Source organism: Rhinolophus ferrumequinum, chromosome 28, assembly GCF_004115265.2.
Source record: "Rhinolophus ferrumequinum isolate MPI-CBG mRhiFer1 chromosome 28, mRhiFer1_v1.p, whole genome shotgun sequence".
NCBI classification, from domain to species: Eukaryota; Metazoa; Chordata; class Mammalia; order Chiroptera; family Rhinolophidae; genus Rhinolophus; species Rhinolophus ferrumequinum.
The window spans coordinates 16,183,531-16,205,522 of record NC_046311.1 but is presented as its reverse complement, the minus strand read 5'-3'; the positions used below and the strand labels follow the sequence as shown (position 1 = coordinate 16,205,522).

At 44.5% G+C, this 21,992-nt stretch overlaps 1 protein-coding gene across 1 annotated transcript in view; it reads right to left on the bottom strand.

The window, feature by feature from the left end:
* Positions 1-293: 293 nt before the first annotated feature.
* GABRG3 (gamma-aminobutyric acid type A receptor subunit gamma3) overlaps positions 294-21,992 on the bottom strand; it is a 289,763-nt gene continuing 268,064 nt past the window's right edge. Inside the window, exons 7-10 of the mRNA XM_033100212.1 lie at positions 6,115-6,267; positions 2,477-2,673; positions 2,128-2,187; positions 294-1,193 (exon numbers count right to left, since the gene is read on the bottom strand). Of these exons, the coding sequence (XP_032956103.1) occupies positions 912-1,193; positions 2,128-2,187; positions 2,477-2,673; positions 6,115-6,267 (692 nt within the window). The 3' untranslated portion in view covers positions 294-911. The remainder of the gene's footprint in view (positions 1,194-2,127; positions 2,188-2,476; positions 2,674-6,114; positions 6,268-21,992) is intronic.

Below are 21,992 nucleotides of genomic sequence, written 5' to 3'. Positions count from 1 at the left end.
TCTACATTTCTTTCACGCTCTGAAAGCGTTTTCAAGACAAAGGCTATGAGTGGTGTATACGTTCCTGTGAAAGAGGAAAATCACTGAACCCACGATAGCATAACATCAGCAAGACACATAATCTGGTTGTACCTCGTCCAGTAAAACACGACTCAGGTAAAAGACCCCAAGGTTCAAATACTGCCGACTCTTGGTAATTTGGAAGAAAGTAAACTGATGAGATAATCAACATAATTGAATTCAGCAACATGAAATTTTGAAAATCGTATTTTTTCCTCAACCGGAAACTTATGGATATACACATACACCCTTCCCAAACCTGGGCGAGGTTATTAGATAACGGGACGCTAGCTAACGACGACGGTGCCAGAGCAAAAGAGGCCAGAGAGAGAGAGAGAGGCAACGGGGTGGAAACTCACTGCAGCTGCACTTGAACTCAGGCTGCCCGGGAGCTCGGGCCTGAGGTCAGTATGAGTGTGTCTCAGCCAGCCGGGAGTCCATACACATGGGCACTGGTGCTGCCGAGGACTGCGAAGGAAAGATTCAGAAGGGGTCAGGGCCTGGGACAGCTTGCGTGTGTACAGACTTCTCTGCAAGGCTAATGGGCAGCTGCTTCCAGTATCCAAAAACCATTCACAAACATCATCAAGCGACAGACTCAGTGAGGGATTAGTAGCAAGTGTCTCTTTACAACTCAGTTAACTTGTGTGTGGGTGTGCACGCGCGTGTGGGTGAGTATAAAATATACAATAGAAATATTTGCCACACACTCCTGCATTGCTCAGAGGGGACGTGTAACTTCACATTAACTGAGCAGTGTCCCCCATGCTACTCTGGTGACTACGGTTTTGGGGAGGGTGACAGGTAAAGAGGGGGACCTAGCACACGTCACTCATCACCACAGGCAACATTTAAAGGTACAGGTATCCAACCCAATAGACCAAGTTGAAGAGCAGGAAGGACGTGGGGAAAAAGACCCGGGAATAGGAGTCCAGTTCCAGGACGTCTATGTGGATACGCCCTTTTCTCCAGGACCCCGACTTGCACTCTTCGTAGCAGCAGAAGAAGCTCTGACAGTCTTTGCCGTCCAGACACTCATAGACACAGGTCTCTTCGAATTCCTGCCAGTACATGGAATTGTTCAAAGTGACCATTGTGGGTGGTGGCGGCCTCACGTCGAGGAGAGAGTAGTTCTGCAGGCAAGAGGAATGACACAAAAATCATGAAATGCAGCAAGAGGTGACCCAAAGCCATAGGCACATGCTACCTCTGTCCCCTAGACAAATGGGGCAGGCCCGTGTCCCACCCCATCGCCCCACACAGGAGGGTTCAATCTTTGCAAATCAAATGCCAGAAAAAGTACAGTGCAGTTTTCAAATCTTGCATTTGTCAACTTATTGGTGCGGGAGGCCAAGGAGAAGCCTGGCCTTTGCAACAGGGCATGCCCAGAGGGTGGTCCTGACTCAATGGGCATCAGAAGGTTCTGCAGGGGTGGGGACAGATCACCAGAGATCTAAAGGGCGGCCGAGGGGACCACAGGCAAAGAAGCAGCAAGGCTTTTGGGGGCACGGAAAGTTCCAGTACAGTTCTTCACATAAGGAACATTGATGGCCGAAACACTACAAACCCGATTCAGTAATCAAGAGAGCTCCATTTATAGCTCGCTGTTTTGAAATGAAACGAATTCCATTTGATAGTATTGAAATAAAACTTAGCATTTGTACTAAGTAAACAGTCATAGGTAAACAGTCACAGAAGCCCACAGTGATAAGAATATGTATAAAAGTGCAAATTGTGGATGAGCCCACTGAACCAAGAGTGAACATACGATGAAACCAAAAAATGATCCTATAAAATAATATTTGTGACAGGCTTGTTCATAACATATTTTTGAGTTACAAAATGGAAATATGTATGCTATGCACTAATCCCTGCATAGAAAGATGACGATTAATTTTTTCCCTTTATTTTCCAAATTGTCTAAGATGGATATGGAAAAAAAAAGTTAATGCATTTTGAAAAGTATGGGCATGAGTCATTATCTTTCAGTGCATAAACAATAACATGTCTTCCGATCTTAGCTTAGGTCGAATTTGCAGTACATTGCACCTGCGATGTTACACGTACAGAGGGGGCCTGTAAGCTTATTCGCTCCTGAATCCATCTTGAGGAATCTGGATGTAATAGCTGCAAGAGAAGCAGAAAACATAAGCAGAAAACTGCTAGGAAAAGCTGCATCACAGATCACCTAGCTCAGAGCAAACTTTAAGGCCAGAGGACATTAATGTCTGTCCTGGGGGGTGAAGCTGAGGGGACACTTGAGGGCCCCATTCATATCTTCTGAATGCCTGTCTTGTTTTCTTAAAGTCTTGAATCAGCAATTTCTCTCATGTGGCTTACGAGCCTCAGGAATCAGGATCCTTTATGTCGAATGCTCCTCCCACCTTCCCAGAAAATCTTTGCTACTGGAACTCACCGAGATTTTCTTCTTCGTGGTGGTTGGTTTTCTGCAACTTGAATAGTAGTTGAGGGTGGCGTACTCCATGAGAGCAGCAAAGACAAATAAGAAGCACACGGTCACGAAGAGGTCCATGGCGGTGACGTAGGACACCCGGGGCAGTGAGTTCCGGGCTATGGTGCTGAGCGTGGTCATGGTCAGCACGGTGGTGATGCCTGCAGGGGCGGGACCGAGCGTGAGCGCGGCCACGCGGGACCGCCCCCCACGCCTCACCTGTACGGGACCCCGTCTACACACTGCGTAAGTGCGACGTTACTCTTCAATGTCCACACTGCTTTGTAAACCACATTTCCATAAATGTTTTTATTATAGTCTCTGCAGTCTTAAAATACCTGAGTTAGGTTGGCACCTTTCAATTTAGTCAGTAGTTCCCTATTGTTTGACATTTTGTCTTTTAAACTTTTTTAAAATGAAGATACTGTTTGCTGTCCCCCCATAACACCCCATCTGTTCTGCATCTCACACGTTTCTTTTGCCAGATAAATCATTTTCCTTTCTTAGTTCTCCTTCCCTACACGATTTGTAAGCTTCATCTTCCTTCAAGACCCCGGCGAAGCATGAGCCTCTCTGAGGGGCACATGTGCCCCATCCCTTCCTTCCTGTGTACCTCCTGTTTTTGCAGCGATCACGTCTGCAGGCTTTGCATGGCTGTCTCCCTGAATAGACGTGTGACCTTTAAGAGCAAACCCGTACCTTGCTCATCTTTGCTGGCCTGTCGTCAAGCACTGTGCCTCACACGTTAGGCATTTAAATGAATGCTTTGCATGGACTGCATTGATTCTTTGATTAATTAGTTAACTAATCATACTCTGTATTGGTCTTTGACTATTTCATATACTCGTACGTGGGTCAACACTAAAGATTTAATCAAAGACTGTGGGAAAGGTTTAAAAAAGAGATGCATGTGATGGATGGTTTAAAAGGAAGAACACATGGAAAGGGAATGGAGGCGACTAAACATGAAGAAGGTGAAGTGATTGGATGATTGTCAAAAGGAACACTTTGAGGACTCTCCCCACGGTGACTCCTGGGAAATCAGAACCTTCTAGAACTGCTGGACAAGCAGGCTAGTGACATGGACCTGAGCATCACAGGAATACGGACATTAACACTCACCATCTCTGTGGTTCCGTGGGAATGCCATGGGACGCTTGCTGTAGTGTCACAGCTCCTATCGAGTGCTCAGGGTGGCCAGCCAGGGCCAGGTGGAGAATGAGTGTACAGCCCAGGGGGCCAGCTTGGCTGGATATAAAGGATATTGGACCGGAAGCCAAAGCTCTCAGCCTTGCTCTGGGCCATCTCGGCATTTGATCATGTGAAGTCACTTACCTTCTTGGAATCAGTTTCTTTAATCAATACAGTGAGAACAGACTCTCAAGTGGGAAGCTGTGATACTTCATGTAAAGATACTTCATGTAAAGATACTTCATGTAAAGATAAAGATATTGAAAAGTCTACACTGATGGCAGGCATATTTTTATGAAAAAAAAGAACCATTTATAATACATATGGATTTAACTTTTTAAAAGATGTGGTGACCATGTAAAATCTACAGAATCTGTAGGTAGGAATTTTTCACTAAATTTGGGGATTTTTACTTCATTTCTTCAAAACTTTTTTACCTCATTCTTTTTCTCTTCTCATGCTGGAACCGAAATTATAGTTATGTTACATGTCTTCATACTGTCCCACAAATCAATGGGCTTTGTTCATTCTTTTAAATCCTTTTATCTCTTCTTCAGATTAGACAAATTTTATGTGATGGTCTTCAATTATACATAACCTTTTTCTCTGCCATCTTCAATCTGCACTTAAGCCTATTTAGTACAGTTTTCAATTCAGCTATTATATGTTTCATTCTGGAATTTTCTTTTTTAATATACTTATATGCTGAGATTATACATCTGTTCATTTAGATTGTTTTCCTTTTTTAATTAAATTCATTGGGTGACATTAGTAGGTAAAATTATATAGGTTTAAAGTACATTTCTATAATACATCATCTATATACTGCTTTGTGATTGTTTTCCTTTACATCTTTGAACATTGTTATAACTGCTTGAAAGCCTATGCCTGCTGATTGAACATCAGAGTTGTCTTTTTATGTTGACATTTTTTTGTTCATAGGTCACATTTTCCTGCCTCTTAGAAATGTCTAGTAATATTGTATACTCAATATTGTGGATGATATTGTAAAGCGTATGGACTATGTTATCTTTTTTAAAAAGTATGTTGAATGCTTTCTTATGATAGTTAATTACTGGAGGTTCTTCTTGATTGTGTCATGGCTTGGTTTAAGCTTTCTTTAGAGGACGTCTAGAGTACCTTTTATCCTCAGGCTTAGCCTTTCTGGCGTCTCCATTAAATATCCTGGTGTAAATGACATTCCTCCACTGTTCTGGACTGTAAATCTATTATCTGCCAGCATTGCATATTTCTAGTATCTCTGTCCTCTTAATGCCACAAGGGAAGACTCTCATATCTCAAGTTGTGCCAACATAACTACATGTTAGAATGTTTTGAAACTGATTTTAAAGCCATGCTCACTATGACACCTGACATTTGTAATTGCGTGGTCATAACCACAAGAATAGTTCCTGACTTACCAATTCTATCATGGATTCTTTTCTATAAGTATGCAGTCAGTTAGAGGATATTACAGGCTAATTTATCTTGCTCAAATAGTATTTTATTGTTAAAATAAAATTTAAAAAACAAGCAAACAGAAAAAGTACAATATAATATGAGAGACTTTGCAAGGATTTTTAAATTGAGGCAACTCCCTCTTTCCTGATTTTTTTTTGGGGGGGGGAACACCCCTGTATATTCAGCCTTATACATTACCTGTCCTCATAAATTAAAATATTGAAAGTCAGGCAAAATTCCTATTATAAAGAAAAACTGATATAAAACATGTTGCACAATTCTAAAACCACTGAAATTTAATATTTTATTAAGAGGACTTTGGGAGCTAGAGGAAAAAACAAGCAAACAGAAAAGGTACAATGTAATATGAGAGACTTTGCAAGGATTTTTAAATTGAGGCAGCTCCCTCTTTCCTGATTTTTTTTTTGGGGGGGAACACCGCTGTATATTTCGGGAGAAAAGACTTTGAGCTTTTGTGTGTGCATTGTACCTGAAAAGAAAAACAATCATTTTCTTGCTGGTAAAGTTTCGATAGACAAGCAGAACTTCTTTTATTAAGAGACTATTTTACCAATGTAGCATCTTCTGTCCTCCAAGGTACATGGTCAGCTCTGTCTCCTTACACCGATGTAATGAGGCTTGTGAGTGTGGCACATTTCAGGAAGTGACTACAGACTTACGATGACATCATCCTTAGAGCATAATATCGGATGATGCAATTGATTTATTCTGAATTCTTAACCCCAACTTAATTTAAGTGGCACACATGGAATGCTACTGTCAGAAAGAACAATCTAAGTTAGCTACTTAAAACGATCTAAGCACCATTCAAGTAGCCCTCGAATGAGGTCAATTACATTTGAACTTAGTCTTTTTCACTGAGAGTATTTTTATGAATACGTCTGTATTAAAATTACACAAAGTGCTGGCAGAGTTTTTGTGAAACTCACCTAATGCTGTTCTTGCTGGTGTAGCATCTTTTTTGATCCAAAATGACACCCAGGATAAAACCACAGTCAGTATGCAGGGAATGTACGTTTGAATAGTGAAGTATCCCATTCTTCTACTTAGTTCAAAATATATCGTCATGACAACATAATCACCTGTAATCAATATTGTCAACATTAAGACAACGTCCTTGAGTTAAGAAGTAATTCAGGGAAATAATTTATAACTTATTTTGTTAATGACTTGGATAACAATATGTAAATACAACAAAATCAAACTGGAAAAGGGTCAAAATGCTGATGTTGTTATACAATTTTTATCGTATCCCTGCCTGTGTAAAGGCATTCTACTGGAAAAGACACAAAAACACACTAATTAACAGAGGAGATAGACGTGCACATCTGTTCCATGCACATCTGTTCCATGACAGACCATCACTCAATGAGCTATCATTGCTTGAATTCATTGTTTAATTCACTGAATTGACTGCATGTTTAAAATCGAGGGTAACAGATACTGTTTCCCCCAAAATAAGACCGGGTCTTATATTGATTTTTGCTTCAAAAGACGCATTAGGGCTTATGGTCCGGGGATGTCATCCTGAAAAATCATGCTAGGGTTTATTTTCCGGTTAGGTCTTATTTTCGGGGAAACATGGTAGGAAACTCAACACTCAAGCGGATCCATAGTCATTTTGTTTTATCGATGCTAACAGAGCGATACATAAACTTGTATAACAATTTTTCCCCTTTCTTCCGCCTCCCCCCACCCCCCTCTTGCCCCACCCCAGCCCGCACTCCGGTTCAAGCTGTCGTTTCTCAGTCCTGTGTAGGACACAGCTCCCTGGCCCATGCTGGTATCACGAGCCTTGCGTTCTCTCCAGCTGAGGCAGTCGGTCTCCAGTAGTGGGATGGCTACTCACAGCAGTTCACAGCAGCTCTCGCCGGCAGCTGGCCACACACGCTGGCCACCGGCCGCTCCTGGCAGCCCATGGCAGTACACAGCAGCCGTGCGGCAGCACATGCCAACCTCTGGCTGCTCACGGCAACCCCGCTCCAGGGAGAGCCATTGTTCACAATCTTAGCTGTAGAGGGCGCAGCTCACTGGCCCCTGTGGGAATTGAACCGGGGACCTCGATGTTAGGAGCACAGTGCTCCAACTACCTGAGTCACCCGGTCGGCCCAACAATTTTATATTTCTATTTTCATAGCATGAATTTTAGCTTATCAACCTTGTACTTCATGTTTTATTCAATATTTTTTATCCTTATCCTTTCATAACTCCAGCACTTAGGCTGTGCCGACCCAGAAAACGAACAGGAAGAATCATTTTATGATATTCTGCTCCCCGGTTTATGGCAAAGTCATGCCATTCGGAGTGGGGAGCAATAGAGCTGTTACCGGAGATTCCATAAATTTCCCTGGGGGATTGGGAAAGGGTGCATGTTGAATACATTAGATTCCCAAATCATCTCTATTCGTGTCTTTTCTAGGCCCCTCCTGCTGAGATCATGTCTCCCCTCTTCTCATCTCCACCCTGCAGCCTGCTGGATTCAGCCAAAGCACCAGAAATTCACCACGTCCACACCAACACCTGCTCTCCATCCAGGTCTTCTTGCACTTCTTCAAGGTGGAAACCCAGAAGCCGTCTCTCACTCTGCCTTTTCCTTCAATTCCTGCATTCCTCTCGATTCCTTTCCACACGAGCCCAAGGGCCATGTTCTATCCATAGCCCCCAGCTTGTCTCCAGATCACAAGCTCTTCTCAACTGCAGACCTTTCTATGTCCTGCCTACACAAGGTCTTTCTAAGACACAAATGTCATGATGTCCCTCTCCTTATACTCTTTCACCTTATACTATCCTCGTACAATCGTCTACACCAACTGTATGAAACGCCCCTTATCTCGTAGTCTTGGGGTCCCCATGTCCTCAGACATGCCAAGATCCTCCCCACAGGACCCCTTCCCTTTTTCTGGGCTGCTCTTCCTTCCTCCTGCATCCAGGTACAGTAGTACCTCGGTTTTCGAATGTCTCCGTTGACGAACATTTTGGTTTATGAACGCCGTAAACCCAAAAGTAAATGCTTCGGTTTTTGAAAACGACTCAGAAGTCGAACATGTCACGCAGCTTCTGCTGAGTGCAAGACCCTGAGGCCTAGCTGTCGGCTGTTTTTGAACATTTCAGAACTTGTGGATTACGTTCGAAAACTGAGGTACCACTGTACTTCCCACTCACCTTTGTATTCTAGCTTAGAAATCACTGTTCACCTGCAGCCCTTCCTAAACCCCTCCCAACAAGTGTGATCAGTTAATTTCTGTAATTACATAATATCTGTCCTCAAACCAGCTAACTGCTTGGGTTATAGAATTTATTTCTCTTGTTTTCCAATATTACTTAATAATAAGCAAACAATTAGTATTTGTTTAATGTAAAGATCATCATGAACATTCTGTTTTTACCTAAAAAGAGTCACAGGGAAACTACTGAACCCATATGACCAATCTGCCTTTCAATAAATTAGATTTTTTTTTTGTGGCGGGATGAAGTGTCCTGTTGCAGCAATATTCAGTATGGTTGATAGAAACATCAATTTTGAGATCATTTCCCAAAAAACTTTAAAGCAAATTTAAAACTTTAAGTAAATTAGCATTTCGGTACAAAGGAATCAAAATGATTAATCTGAAGCAATGAAACACAAAATATTTTTCTAAGTATTATGAATGCTGACTTACATCATTTCCTGGGGAAATATTATTGAATTATGTGTGATACTAAAAGCCTATTAATTTGTACATAAAATTTCAATAAAGAACCAAGCAGAAAGCAAACGGTGGATAGAAAAACAGAATGAATCACCCCAGCAGTTATGAACACAGCCCCCGTGGAACAGCCAGAGGTGAATGATTGTGGGCTCCTGAGTAAGATAAACAGAGGGAAGGTTCCAGAGCAGATGTGCCTCCATCTGCTTTCCCGCAGCCTGAGGTGAGTGGGCCCCCACACCTGTGCTCTGCCCGGAAGGCCCCCGGGCCCCGTGAGACGGGCTACGAGGGCCACATTGCAGGCTCCACTTCTGGTTCTTGGCGAGGTTCTGGGATACACTCCACAAAGCGGTTCCAGGGCCGCCTTGTTTTAACTGTCCATCCACAGGGCACTGCGGTTCCAGCGCCACTGACCCCCCCCAGGATGACCAGCCCGTGTGCCACTTGTGGTAAATCGGAAGGAGGGCATCCCGTGTTTCTGTACATGCCCAATGTTCTTGTCCAAGCCGAGGGTAACAGCTGCCCTCGTGGGAGGCAAGCGGTTTTCCCTGAAATCCTGTGGCTGAAACGTTTCTCAGACAGGCCAAGTCCACGCCTAGATTACAACTGTCATGAGTTCTAGGACTCTGGACTGAAAAAACAGTTGTTCCTTCTGTGTGACCCGCTATGTGGGCGCACATATCCCCCACCCCCCCAGGACCGGCCAGTCCCACGTGGGCAGCATGTCTGCCTCCTGCTGCTCCCTGCCCTCTCTGAGCTGTTGCTGCTGTCCACCCTCGTCAGTGTGGCACTGCACAAACTGGACTGAAATGGCCTTGACTTTCTGCGGTCGGTTCTTTCCACACCGCAGCGGAACAGTGCTCAGCCACGGGGAAGGAGAACATTCTGCTGTCTGCAGCCACCTGGCTGGACCTGGAGGGCACTGTGCTGAGTGAGGCAAGCCAGACACAGAAGAGATGCTGAGTGACTTCTCCCTGAAGTGGAACCTAAACCTGCCCAACTCGCAGACACAGAGCGTAGAGGGTGGTTCCCCGGGGCAGCGGTGGGGAGGCTGGGGGACGGGAATGATGTCCGTCAAAGGGTACAAACGATGCGGAGTCGGAGCACGATGCGTCCCGGGCCTGATGTGCAGCGTCGTGATGGCGTTCACACTGTGTCACGCACTGACAGCTGCTGGGAGAGTTCTCTGGGTGTTCTTTCTGGTCCCTCAATCAAACACCACAGAAAACACTGGGGGCCACCCACTCGCAGCAGTACGGACGAGCGGGTCCCTACACCTGCCTGGCTGGAAGGGGGCACAGCTGCTCCACTGTGGTAGAAACAGAACAGCAGGCAGCGAGTCAGGACTCCCATTTCCTCAGAGTGCTAAGGAATTCTTCCACTCACTGGGGCCGTGGAGACCATGTCGGAGCCTGGACGTCCACTCCCACCCGGCGATAATGGGCAGCACTCCCCCCAGTGCTGGCAGGAGTGACAGGGAGCTCACCCCCTCAGTGGAGGTCAAGCAGGGAGCCAGGCTCATATCCTGAGGCGATGAGGTGACGTCACCCTCCCACCGTGTGGAGAAGTGTCAGAGGACGTCAGCTGAACAGAGACTTAGACTAGATCCAGTCCAACATCACAGCCACGTCCAGATTTCAACTAAAAATCACTCTTGACAACAAAGACGGCCTGAGACTGAAAAAGACAGTGGAATCTGCTAACACCAAAATGGCAGAGGTGTTAGAATTATTTATAAAGCAGCCACCACAGAGACATTTAAATGAGCAATTATGAACATAATGGAAACAAATGAAAACCATAGAAATTCTGAGCAAAGAAATAGATGGTATTAAAGGAGAACCAAATGGAAAATTCTGAGCTAAACCACACAACATAAATAGAAATCTCAGAAGATGGGCTCTGCAGCAAAATGGAGGGGACCGAAGAAAGAATTAGTCAATTTGGTTAATAAAACAAGAGAAATGATCCAATCTGAACAACAAATACTGAAAGAAAGTAAACAGAGCCTTAGGGACCTGTGGGACTATAAGAAAAGATCTAGTGGATGAATAGTTAGGTCATTTCTTAAAAAAGAAACTAAACATAGAACTCCCATTGTGTATTTGCACTCTTGGGCACTGACCCTACAGAAATGGAAACCGATGTTCACACAAAAACTTGTACACCTACGCTTGTAGTAGCCCCAAATTAGAAACAGTCTAGATTTCCTTCAAGGGGTGAACAGCTAAGGAAATTACTCATTAATAACATTATCGTACAATAACTTGGATGGATCTGTACAGAATTTTGCTGAGTGAAAAAAAGCCAAACCCAAAAGTTCCGTTTTGTTTTACTCCATTTATATACGTTCTGGAAATGACATTATAGAAAGGGAGAGTAGGTGAATGGTTGCCAAGGACTAAAAAGGGACGGGAGGAGGTGGGGAATGAGCAGCGTGAGAGATCCCTGTGGGGTCAGAGACGTTGTGCATCCTGACTGTGATGCATTTCACCCCAAAACATTACCACGGGGGCAACTGGGTAAAGAGTACATGGGATCTCTGCATTATTCCTCATAATTGCACTTCAATCAATAATTATCTTAAAATTAAAGGGTAATTTAAAAACACGCTATTGATCATAGGGTAAATGAACAAGTGAATTAGAAAGCATTTTTAATTGAATGAAAATGAAATTAAATGTAAATGTCGAATGACAATTAACAGTAAAAAATATCAAGGATTTTGATTCAGACTTTATACCAAATGTGATTGCTTCATTTACATAAACCATCTGATTTTTATTAAATACAAGTCAGACGCTCTCCCTACTTTGAGCCTGGCCCTTATTTTAGATTATGCTGGTGATTGTGCCACAGCCCTAGGCTGGCTCCCCTTGTTACTGGGCTCTGAAGGGTCAAGGTGCTCTAACAGCAGTGCCTCAGGCTGCGTCAGCGTGGCCATGCATGGCAGGTGGGTAATAAAACAAGCACCATCTTTAAAAAGTTGGCATTTTCTCAATACGAGGTCTGACAATTAAGTTCGTGGACTTGTTGCAACAATGTTACTAACCTTTTTTGATATGAGAGGGATTATTAATTATGAATTTGTACCAACTGGACAAATAGTTAACCAAGTTTACTATTTGGAAGTGCTGAAAAGGCTGCGTGAAAAAGTTAGACGACCTGAACTTTTGCCAACAATTCATGGCTCTTGCATCACGACAATGCACCAGCTCACACGGCACTGTCTGTGAGGGAGTTTTTAGCCAGTAAACAAATAACTGTATTGGAACATCCTCCCTACTCACCTGATCTGGCCCCCGGTGACTTCTTTATTTAACTGAAGATAAAGGAAATATTGAAAGGAAGACCTTTTGATGACATTCAGGACATCAAGTGTAATACGGCGACAGCTCTGATGGCCATTCCAGGAAAAGAGTTCCAGAATGGCTTTGAAAGGTGGACTAAGTGCTGGTGTTGGTGCACAGCTTCCCAAGGGGAGGACTTCGAAGGTGACCGTAGTGACATTCAGCAGTGAGGGATGGAGCACTTTTTCTAGGATGCGTTCGCAAACTTAATTGTCTGACCTCATATTTTACTTTGTACAAAATCTGTTCAGATCTTGTGTCCTGAGTCTTTGGGGTTCTCCACAGCGGATGGGCTCCCGTCAAATTCAGCGTCAGAGGTGACCTGTCAGTCAGGGAGCCTCACGGAAACAGACGGCAGGCGGATGAGTCTCTTTGGGGTTACGACTCAGTGTATCTGTGCAGAGGGTTTGGAACGGTTTGGAGGTGGCTGATGGTGGCTCCGAGAAGCAGCCTCAAGGCACAGCCTCATGATCAGCCCAGAACTGTCAGCAGGAAATGTCTCAGGAAGACTGTGGGGTTCTCGAAAAGAGACCCTCTGTTCCTGGCACGTCATTGTGGTTCACATCTGGGCTCTTCAGGGACAAACACGCAGACCTGCACCACCTCCCCTTTTGACATTGTGACACAGGCAGTGGCTCTCATTTTGATCAGACAGGCTAAATCCAAGGTCATTTTTACCTTTGCATCCTCCTCCCTAATTATAACATTCTTGGGTTAATTTTTTTTAAAGCAAATGTGGATGATGCCTGCAAATGATCAGAAGTGACAGACACCTGGTGACATTATTAGTGCAGACAGCGGACTGTACTGAACGCTGCAGATTCTGCGCCCCCACCTACCTTGAGCTGATATAACACGTGACTGTACCCTGAAATAAAAATAAACGAGATCAGGGCGTGGGCTGCACAGGTTCTTAGGATTTCAAATCAGCAGGTGGGACTTAACAGAGCTGAAGCCTCCAGAAAAGGCAGGGTCAGGGAGTGGGTATTTTAGGAGCTGCTCACATAATACCCGTTTACACTGTGTCTGTGTTTGCCTCGGGCCTCTGTCCCCAGATCTGCTGTGTGTCCCCCCAGATCCTGGGGGAGTGGCTACACGGCTGTGGTGGAACAGTGGCTGGCAGAGTGGGGAACCGGACAAGCAGGGAACCACTCCCTCCCGTCTGCCTTGGGCCGGTCTCAGGGGCATGGAGCACACCAGCTTCTGTGAGTTTCCTCTGAACACGACCGACCTCCTTTGTCCCACTACGCTGGACTGTCGGCTCTTCCTTCTTACTTATCTCTGGGGGTCTCACTGTCTTCTGTGCCCTCCAGCCCTTGTGTAACCGACTTCCTCCACTCAGCTCCCTGCTGGCTGCTTTCTGACTCGCTTGTCGGCTGACATGTAAGGTATACTTTCCATACGAAGAGAAATAAGCTTGCTTCTTTCTCCATGTTCACCTGTCCTCTGTGCCTCCTTACTCTGTGCTTTTCGGTGGCAGGGACACACTGTGCTCCTAACAGCCCAGCGGCCCAGAACCACCTTCTCCACACGTCAGATGCAGCCCGTTGCCTGGTGAGCACGTCGGGGGCCTGCGGATCTCAGCTCTGACGTCACCTTCGGGACCACCGGGGCGAGGTCAGGCTCCCTGTTGTGTCTGCGTAGAGAAGTGCGCGTGCGTCCTCCTGCACTCATCACACCTGTGATTTCATACGTCTCTCTGACATGACTAACGAACAGCCCTCATCTCTACGGGACGGTGAGCCCCAGGGCCGCGGGGCCCGTGCTTCCTTCAGGCCGCTGCCGTCCCCAGGCCTCCCAAGGGAGGCTGCTCAGGAGAGGCTACTGAGCCCGCCGCCAGCACACGTCAGACATCCAGTGTGCGTTAGACTGAGCCCGGGGTGCGTGGGCCAGGCGAGACGCTGCCCTCGCGGGGCACTGAGGGGCCTGCCTGCCTCCTCACGCTCCTGGTCAGATGCAGCACCTGGTGTGCTCTGGAAAGGAGATGCCATGCTTTTGTTCTCTGTGCATGTCAGGATTTCTGGTGTATTTACTCACCCTTCATCAGGACTCTGACTTTGGAAGGGAACAGCCTAGGACAGTATGTGACAGCACAGCCATGGAAACCGTACTGTCTGGATTGGGCCGGGGGCTCATCTCTTTACGCCCCATTTTCCTATCCTCCCACTATGTTTATTGGGAGGATAAATGAATTACTAAGTGTGAAGCTGTTGGAACAGGACCTCACAGAAGGAAGCTGTCAGCACCTGTCAGCTGTGTCTTTAAAGTGTGCTGATCCTGTAGACCCTACGTGTCACCTTTGGGGTGTTCCAGAATGAGGACAGAGGAAATTCATAATTTGTATCTAATTTCTTCAAGAAGGGTTGCAGGTCTAATCGATGCGAATGCTCACTGCTTATCAAATATTCTCAGAAGACGCACTGCTTCTTACATGGAAATACACATTTCCAATAAAACAAAAGCTTTGTATCAAAAGGGAGTTGGTTTTTGAAAACAAATGTCATATGGGAGGTGAACTTGTTTCATTTCAGTGTGCCTCTCAGCAATGACTGCATTGTTTATACTCAGTCATTTGTTTTAATAATGAAGGATTTTAATGGAAAAATCGGCTCATCTCCTCTGTGGACTATATATCTTGTTTCCTGACACATTTTCCTGGGCGATTTTCTATTTGAGATCAATTAGTGCCTAGAATGGGAACAAGCAACCCACTCATCAAATTTGGGTTTTCAATATTCTAGAATTAGTCTTATATCTTTGTATTGAATTAAATCCTGAAAATTCTAAGAACTGTCATGTGCAATTATGAATATGAAAAAGGGATCTCGCAAGCCATCGGAGGGTAGTTATCTTGGGATGATGAAAGCATTGTGCTTTGTATCATTATAACTGACCGGGTTTGTTTGATGAGGAAGTCCTAATGGGCAGGTGCCTTTTTCTTAAATTATAATCAAAGGCTAGACTGAGCCCAGCCAGCTCTCCAAAAGGTGATGCCTGTCGTACGAGTCAGTAAATGAGTCGTGGAAAGGCACAGCGATCCCCATGACAACTGTACCGCAGCCATCCTCATGATTCGGTGTACACTTCCAAGGGGCAAGCACTAGATTGCTCTCAGATCTCTCCAAAACGACAGTCAAGGCCAGAAGATAATAGAATAATGTCTACAAAATTCCGAGGGGAAGGAGCTGTGGCTCAGCCAAGATACAATTAAAGAATAAAGGCACGGGCGGACGTTATTAAACATGAAAGAAATCAGGGAATACAGCCCTCATGGTCTTTCATAAAAGAAATAAGTTAAAAATGAAATCCACAAGTAAGTATTGGTTCAAATTAAGAGCTCAAGAAGGAAGGGGCTATTAGTTACTGTGTTCACTTCTGTACAGATCTAACAGAAAACAACTTTGGGAACTATCAGTCGGGGAGATAACTTGAAATGTATAGAATCTGACAATGTAAGTAATAGTAGCTTTGTGGGACATGAGTGAGAGACCTTACAATGACAGTGTCTCTGAGCCAGTCCCTGCTGTAGCTAGAAGTCAGCCTGACACTCAGAGGCTTGTGGCAGCATCCAAGACCACGGCCAAGCCCTCCTCCCTCAAACCTCCCCCAAGCCCTGAATCCTGCAATAATTCCTTTATCTCTCGCTTCCTGAGACGCCCCACGGTTCCCACAGTTCTGTCACTGCAACTTGTTCCCGATAATCTCTGATGGGAGGTACTGGCACCACCTCATCTGCCAGCGTCCAGACTGCCGATTCTATCCAAATGGGAACATATAGCCAATAACTAGTCCAACTCTGAAACTTTAAAAAAAATGTTTTTCTTAACTTCAGAGTCACCTTTTAGAAAACATATTTCCTAATTTAAAAAAAACCATTTATTTGAAGTTTTAATTTCTCTATTTTCTCTCTAATTTCTTCTTATTCTACTAGACTCAAGGACAATTACATATACTCTTTAAATGTGAAAATAGCATTGATAATGTAAAATTGTTATAAAACATATCCACGTTTCTATGTCTGCATATTGGTCTTCTCCTTTGTGTGGATTCACTGAGCTCTGTTCTGTAAAAAGATATTGCTAGGAGATAGAATTGAAGTTTGTTCGTTTGTTTTTTAAACTCTCATCTTTGTACTTTTCTCCACTTTTGAGTGTTTTTGTAAAATATGGCAACAAATCTATTGCATGAAAAAGAGTACGTCTTATGTTAAAAAATCCCCCCAAACCTCTGGAGACATATTTACCAAGATATTAATGATTGTTGGGGGATGGAGGTTTATTCTTTTATATATTTTCCTGTGATTCTTTAAAAAAATTTAAAAGTAATAGTATTTTAGAACATGTGGAATATGCACAAATAATTTAAGAAGAAAAGGAAAACATTATCTATAGATAAGAGTAAAACTGCCAGTCCGATTTTGCTGTATTTGGCATCCAAGCAAACACACAGAGGGTTCTAGAGGATTTTATACAATTATTTTCCCCTAACATTTTATTATAAGCATTTTCCTTGTTTAAAATAACTTATCCTTTAAAGTACAAGTTGGTAGTGACAAAATAGTCACGGGGATGTGAAATACAGTTTGGGGAATATAGTCAACAATGTTGTAAAGATCACGTAAGGTGCCAGACGGGCACTGGACTTATCAGGGGATCACGTCATAGGCTGTGTAGATGCCTGACCACTGCGCTGTACACCTGAAGCTGAAGCTGCACAATATTGTATGTCAACTATAATTTAATATATATATATATAGTCACAGGATGTGGAGTACAGCACAGGGAATAGAGTCAGTGGTATAGTAACAGCTAGATATGGCGTCAGAGGGGTAGTACATTGGGGGAGCGGTTATCACTTTGTGAGAGGTGTAAATGTCTAACTATTACGTTGCTTTGTACACCTGAAACCAATAAAAATAAAAGTAAATATAAGTAAGCAAATCCTTTCAGTCTCTGTATTCACTACGAATCACCCTTTTTCTCTGGGGCCACTGTACAGTTTGTGAATCTAAGACCGGATCTCGTTGAGGACAGACGCTGCCAACGTGGGTGTGGTGCCAAAGGCCAGACTTTACGGTGGTTCTTTCATCAGCCTGAAGGATAATGTAAATATCTGTCTTAAATAAATAGCTGTTGTTCTCCAGCCAAACAAATTTCTGTATAAAACAAACGATGTCATCCCACTGCATGCAAGCAGTACTTTGAAGATTCATTCCCTAGGAAGCATTCTGGCCTTCAGTGCAATCAAAATGGCATGGAGAAAAAGCATCCCCGCGCTCGGGAGGGGCTGGCAGGATACTGAGTCCGGGAGACCTGCCCACTCCAGGGCTGCCCTCAGCCCACGAAGGAGCCCGAGGCTGGCAGGCGGCCATCACCCGGCTGGGAGCCTTCCCACCTCAAGCTACTCCAGCTGTCAGCAGCATCAGCTTCACATCATCCTCAGATCCTTTTGAAGGGAGACTTAAACCAAGACCAAAGCATGTTTCTTTTTAAGAAAACTCCTTTTATCTGTGGATTTATTACAAAATAAAAATCTATTGGAATGCTGCCCATCCTTTTACTTAAGACACATTTGGGGAATTATGATAAATTCTTAGCCAAGTCTGCTTCTTTAGGCCCTCATTAAAACTGTGGGCTCGCTACCTACTTTTTAATGAAGAGACTTGGCTCTGAGTTCAGCATAATTATTCCTGACAAATGGATGAGTCACAATGTTCAATTCTGGGTAAATTTCAAACCTCTAGAGCATCACTGATGGATGAAACAAAGGCTTTCGGTATAAGGGATCAATAAATTACCCTCTCGTGGTTTGACAGCAAGGTTTTGATAAAATGACACAAGTCATAGGAGATACCACTAAAGAACTCATTCAGAAGGAAACACGGTAGCGTTGGTACAGCGGGGTAATGGAGGAGAAAATTTAGAGGTTGCGAACTGCCAGCGCTGCCCATGCACAGTGGGTAACAGAGTAGCATCTAAATGTCCTTGCAATTATCACTTCCGCATAAGCTTGTCCTCAGACTATGTGGCTTCTTGGATTGTGTTATTTTCCTGGGAAGAGTAATTATGCAGGTTCACTAAATAACAGAGTTGCATTCTAAGAAGAGTGGACCGACGCCAGGGCCGCAGTGGGGAGCTGATGCTCATGTGTCCCAGAGCTGCGTGGGGCTGGGGTTGCGTGGCTTGTCCATCTAGACCAGCAGGGGCATGTGGGCAGCAGAGTGGAGCGAGGAGGGTGTGGGAAGGGCACTGCCCAGGGCCAGGCAGTCAGAAAACTACCGCCATCCTGAACAAGTCATAGACAGGCAGCCTGCAAGACCAGAGGAGCACGACTCTGAGCTCAGACCTCTTCAGTGGACACGGGACAGGTGCAGGGACCAGGCAAAGGCAACACGAGGGGATGACAGGGACAGGTGGGTGGGAAAGAGAGGGGAGTGGTGCCACCGCAAGCCCCTGCTCTCTCGGTGAGCTGAGGGCAGCAGGTGGGAAGGGAGCAGTGTGCAAAGAGCAGGGTCCCCGGGTTCTGTACTGGAGCACTTCCTCACTGATGTGTCCCTTCAGTGACAACCAGTGGAAACAGAATCAATGAGAAAAGTGTCTCAGACACACAGGACATGCTGCCCAGGTTATCGAACTGATGGCCCACTGTGCTAATAGCATGTCACCATGGTGAAGGCCACTCACTCTGGCAGGCAGGCATTTACTTATCTTAATTAACAGGCCTGCATTCCCCCAGATTCTATGCTGATTGGGCCAAAAAATGGAAATCAAACCAAAATCTTCAGGTGAGTTGGATGGTTATCTTCTGGACAGACATTAACAACTTCAGCTCCTCATCCCTGGGGGGGCTCCAAATTAGGAAATTGATTGCCCACCTGGGCACTCAGCCTCCTGATTGGACCCAGACGACAAGCACTGTGGAATTTCTTAAATGTGAATACTGCCCAAAGCATTCAGGGTTTTCACAGAAAATGGGATTGTGGTACAGCACACACTTGTACGGGTCCATAGACATATGTATCAAAGAATGGAGTAAATTAATATGTTTTGTCACTTTCACAAACTTCAGTTCAGACGTATGTACCCACACCCCCACATAAGCATTATCTATAAAGTACAAAGTAGATAAAAGGGTCCCTTATTAATTAAATTTTAAATCATGAAAGTATAAACAAGGGGCAATGCACACTACTAAAATTTCAGAACACATTTTTCTGACTAGTATATCACCTTAATGCTCCCACATTAATATTCCTATGATGCCAACTAAATGTTTGCAAAGTGGAATATTTATCTTTTTGACTTGTTGGCGAAACAAATTAATGGTTGTTTTCTCTTCCAAAGAGTCCTGTATCTATCTACCGAGTACTTTCTCTGAGCTAATTGCTTTTCTAGTTCCCTCAGCTACAAATAGGTCAATCTATTGGAAGGAACACATAAATTGAACGCCAGGCAGTGATTACTGGCTCCTTCTGGCTCACTGTATCGTTCTCCCCATCTTCCAGATAAGAAGACTGAATCTCAGACAGGTAGGATAACTGTCCAAGACCGCGTGACTGTAAAGATAGGACTGAACTGAAACCAGGCAGGAGGGCTGCAGAGGTTTTGTTCTTAGCGGTGGTGTCCTGAATTTTCCCTTTGATTACAGTTACAATCCAGAGCAATGTGTGAAGCGCTACCCGGGGACCAGGTCAGGACATGTGGGAGTAAACGGCTGTCCTACTCAGCCTGTCTTTGAGACATTTCTTACAAACAGCTTCCCGGCTGAAAGACCCCGGAGCTTGAGAAGGTAGGGATGGTACTAGGAAACCCAGCTGGTGTGTGGGGTGGGCGCCTGCTGAGAGGCACACAGGAGCACAGGCTGCAGGCGGACATGCAGGGCGGGGCTGTCTGACTCTCCCAGCACTTCCCAGGGTGATGCACACTCAACGGGAGCCCTCAGCAGCGCCCCTGAGGCTCTCCCAGGAAGGCTTCCATGGGTTTTCATGAACAAGGATATTTTTACGACTCAGGTTTGCCGTCTGTGTGATGGGGGTAGTAGCATAACTACCTTAAAAGGTTGTGTAGTAGAGAAAAGAAGCACAGACAACAATTAATGGCAGCTAGCATTTAGACATGGGAACCTACTAGGGCATTACTTGCCAGAGTGCGAAATTTCAACAATAACGCAATTATTTTACAGATAATTGTTAAGTTATCACACTCCCTTATGTCAGTTTACACAGATTTAAGACTTTTCTTCTAATCACATGGTTGCAAGCAGTAATGTTGAAAAAAAGGTATGTCATTTATGCCAGAGAATATACCAAGCAATGAAGCTTAACCCAACACTGGGCTAGAGAAAATAAAACATTCTGTAAACCAAGCGTGAGCTACAGGAAGTAAAGTGAACTGTTTGTGGCAGTGACATCATGGAAAAGCCACCTGCCCCAGGGAGAGGGTCTGACATCGCTGGAGCATGCCCTGGGTGTGGCGATGGGCCAGGCCTGCCCCTTCCTGAGGTTCAACCCCTCCATCTAATAAGGAAGATGTCTGTACCTGTCCTGCCCTGCTCAAAGTACAAGACAGGAAGCAAATGAAAACCAGTGAATGGTGTATGTATAAATATCACTGTCACCATAACAAAATGCTGTAATTTGTTCAGGTCCCAGGGACAGATAATTTTGCTTTTAAGGAATAATTAATGAAATGTGATTTTAAAATAACAGACATAGTCAGAGGTGAGCTGTATCACAGAATTTCAATTTTCTTAGTGGGTGAGCACTTCATTCAACTAAGCAGTGGCTTTTCCACATTTCCTCTCCGAACTAGAGAAGGCAGATGACTCAGTGGGTTTGACATATTTTCCACTCAATCTTGTGAAAAGACACCGTCGCTATTTTTAAAATCCTGATTCTAAAACCCAGACTGATTTATTACCCAGATTGCACTCAGACAAATATGACAAAAAGCCAAGAAGAAACCACTTTTAGAGTTTCTATTTGCATTCAAGATACAAATCTCACTCCAGTGCCCTATTAAAGCATGTCTCATTGAGGAAGATGCTAACAGCTGATTTAATGGACTGTTTGCCAAATAAAGCCAGTAGTAAATCTTACAGTTTTCCCTCCCAGGAAGTGCATTAAGGCAATCATAATAGATATTATTTATATGTACGGGTGGCAATTATGCACTTGGCGAACGTTAGTTCGCTTAAATTCACAACAGCTGCGTGAAGAGAAGGCATGTCCTTCTCCTTTATGAAAGGTGTGCATGCAGGGGTCACAGAAGGTCCCCAAGGTCAGAACCTGCCGGTCGGACTCCGTCCTCATGAGCTCTGAGCTCACTCTTACCCACGGACACTGCTAGAGAAAATATTTTAAAAATTTCAGCTGGACCGTGAGCTACCTATTAAATACCGATAATATATAAAACTTCATGTACAGACATTTGTTTTGGATTTTGGAGAATGCTTTATAGAAGCTGCTGAACTTGAATCTTGGACAACTTCAGAACTGTCAAGTGCTCATGCCTAGACGTGTGGTCTTTGCTGTGGTCATGGACCAGCCGCTCTTCCTCACGGTCACTTGGACTAAAACAACTTTCTTCTCTTTGGGGGACTGTTTGACGCCTTGTCATAAAACAGGCACCAGGGGAAAAGGCCTGGGGGAAGCTGATTTGGGGCCCAGGCTTCTGGCCTGCTCTCCTCTGGTGCCTTGTGAGAGGGGCCTCTAGCTCAGAGCCCTTGTCGGTGTGTTCTGAGCTGGCCCCAAGCTGCCAGAGGCATACCCAC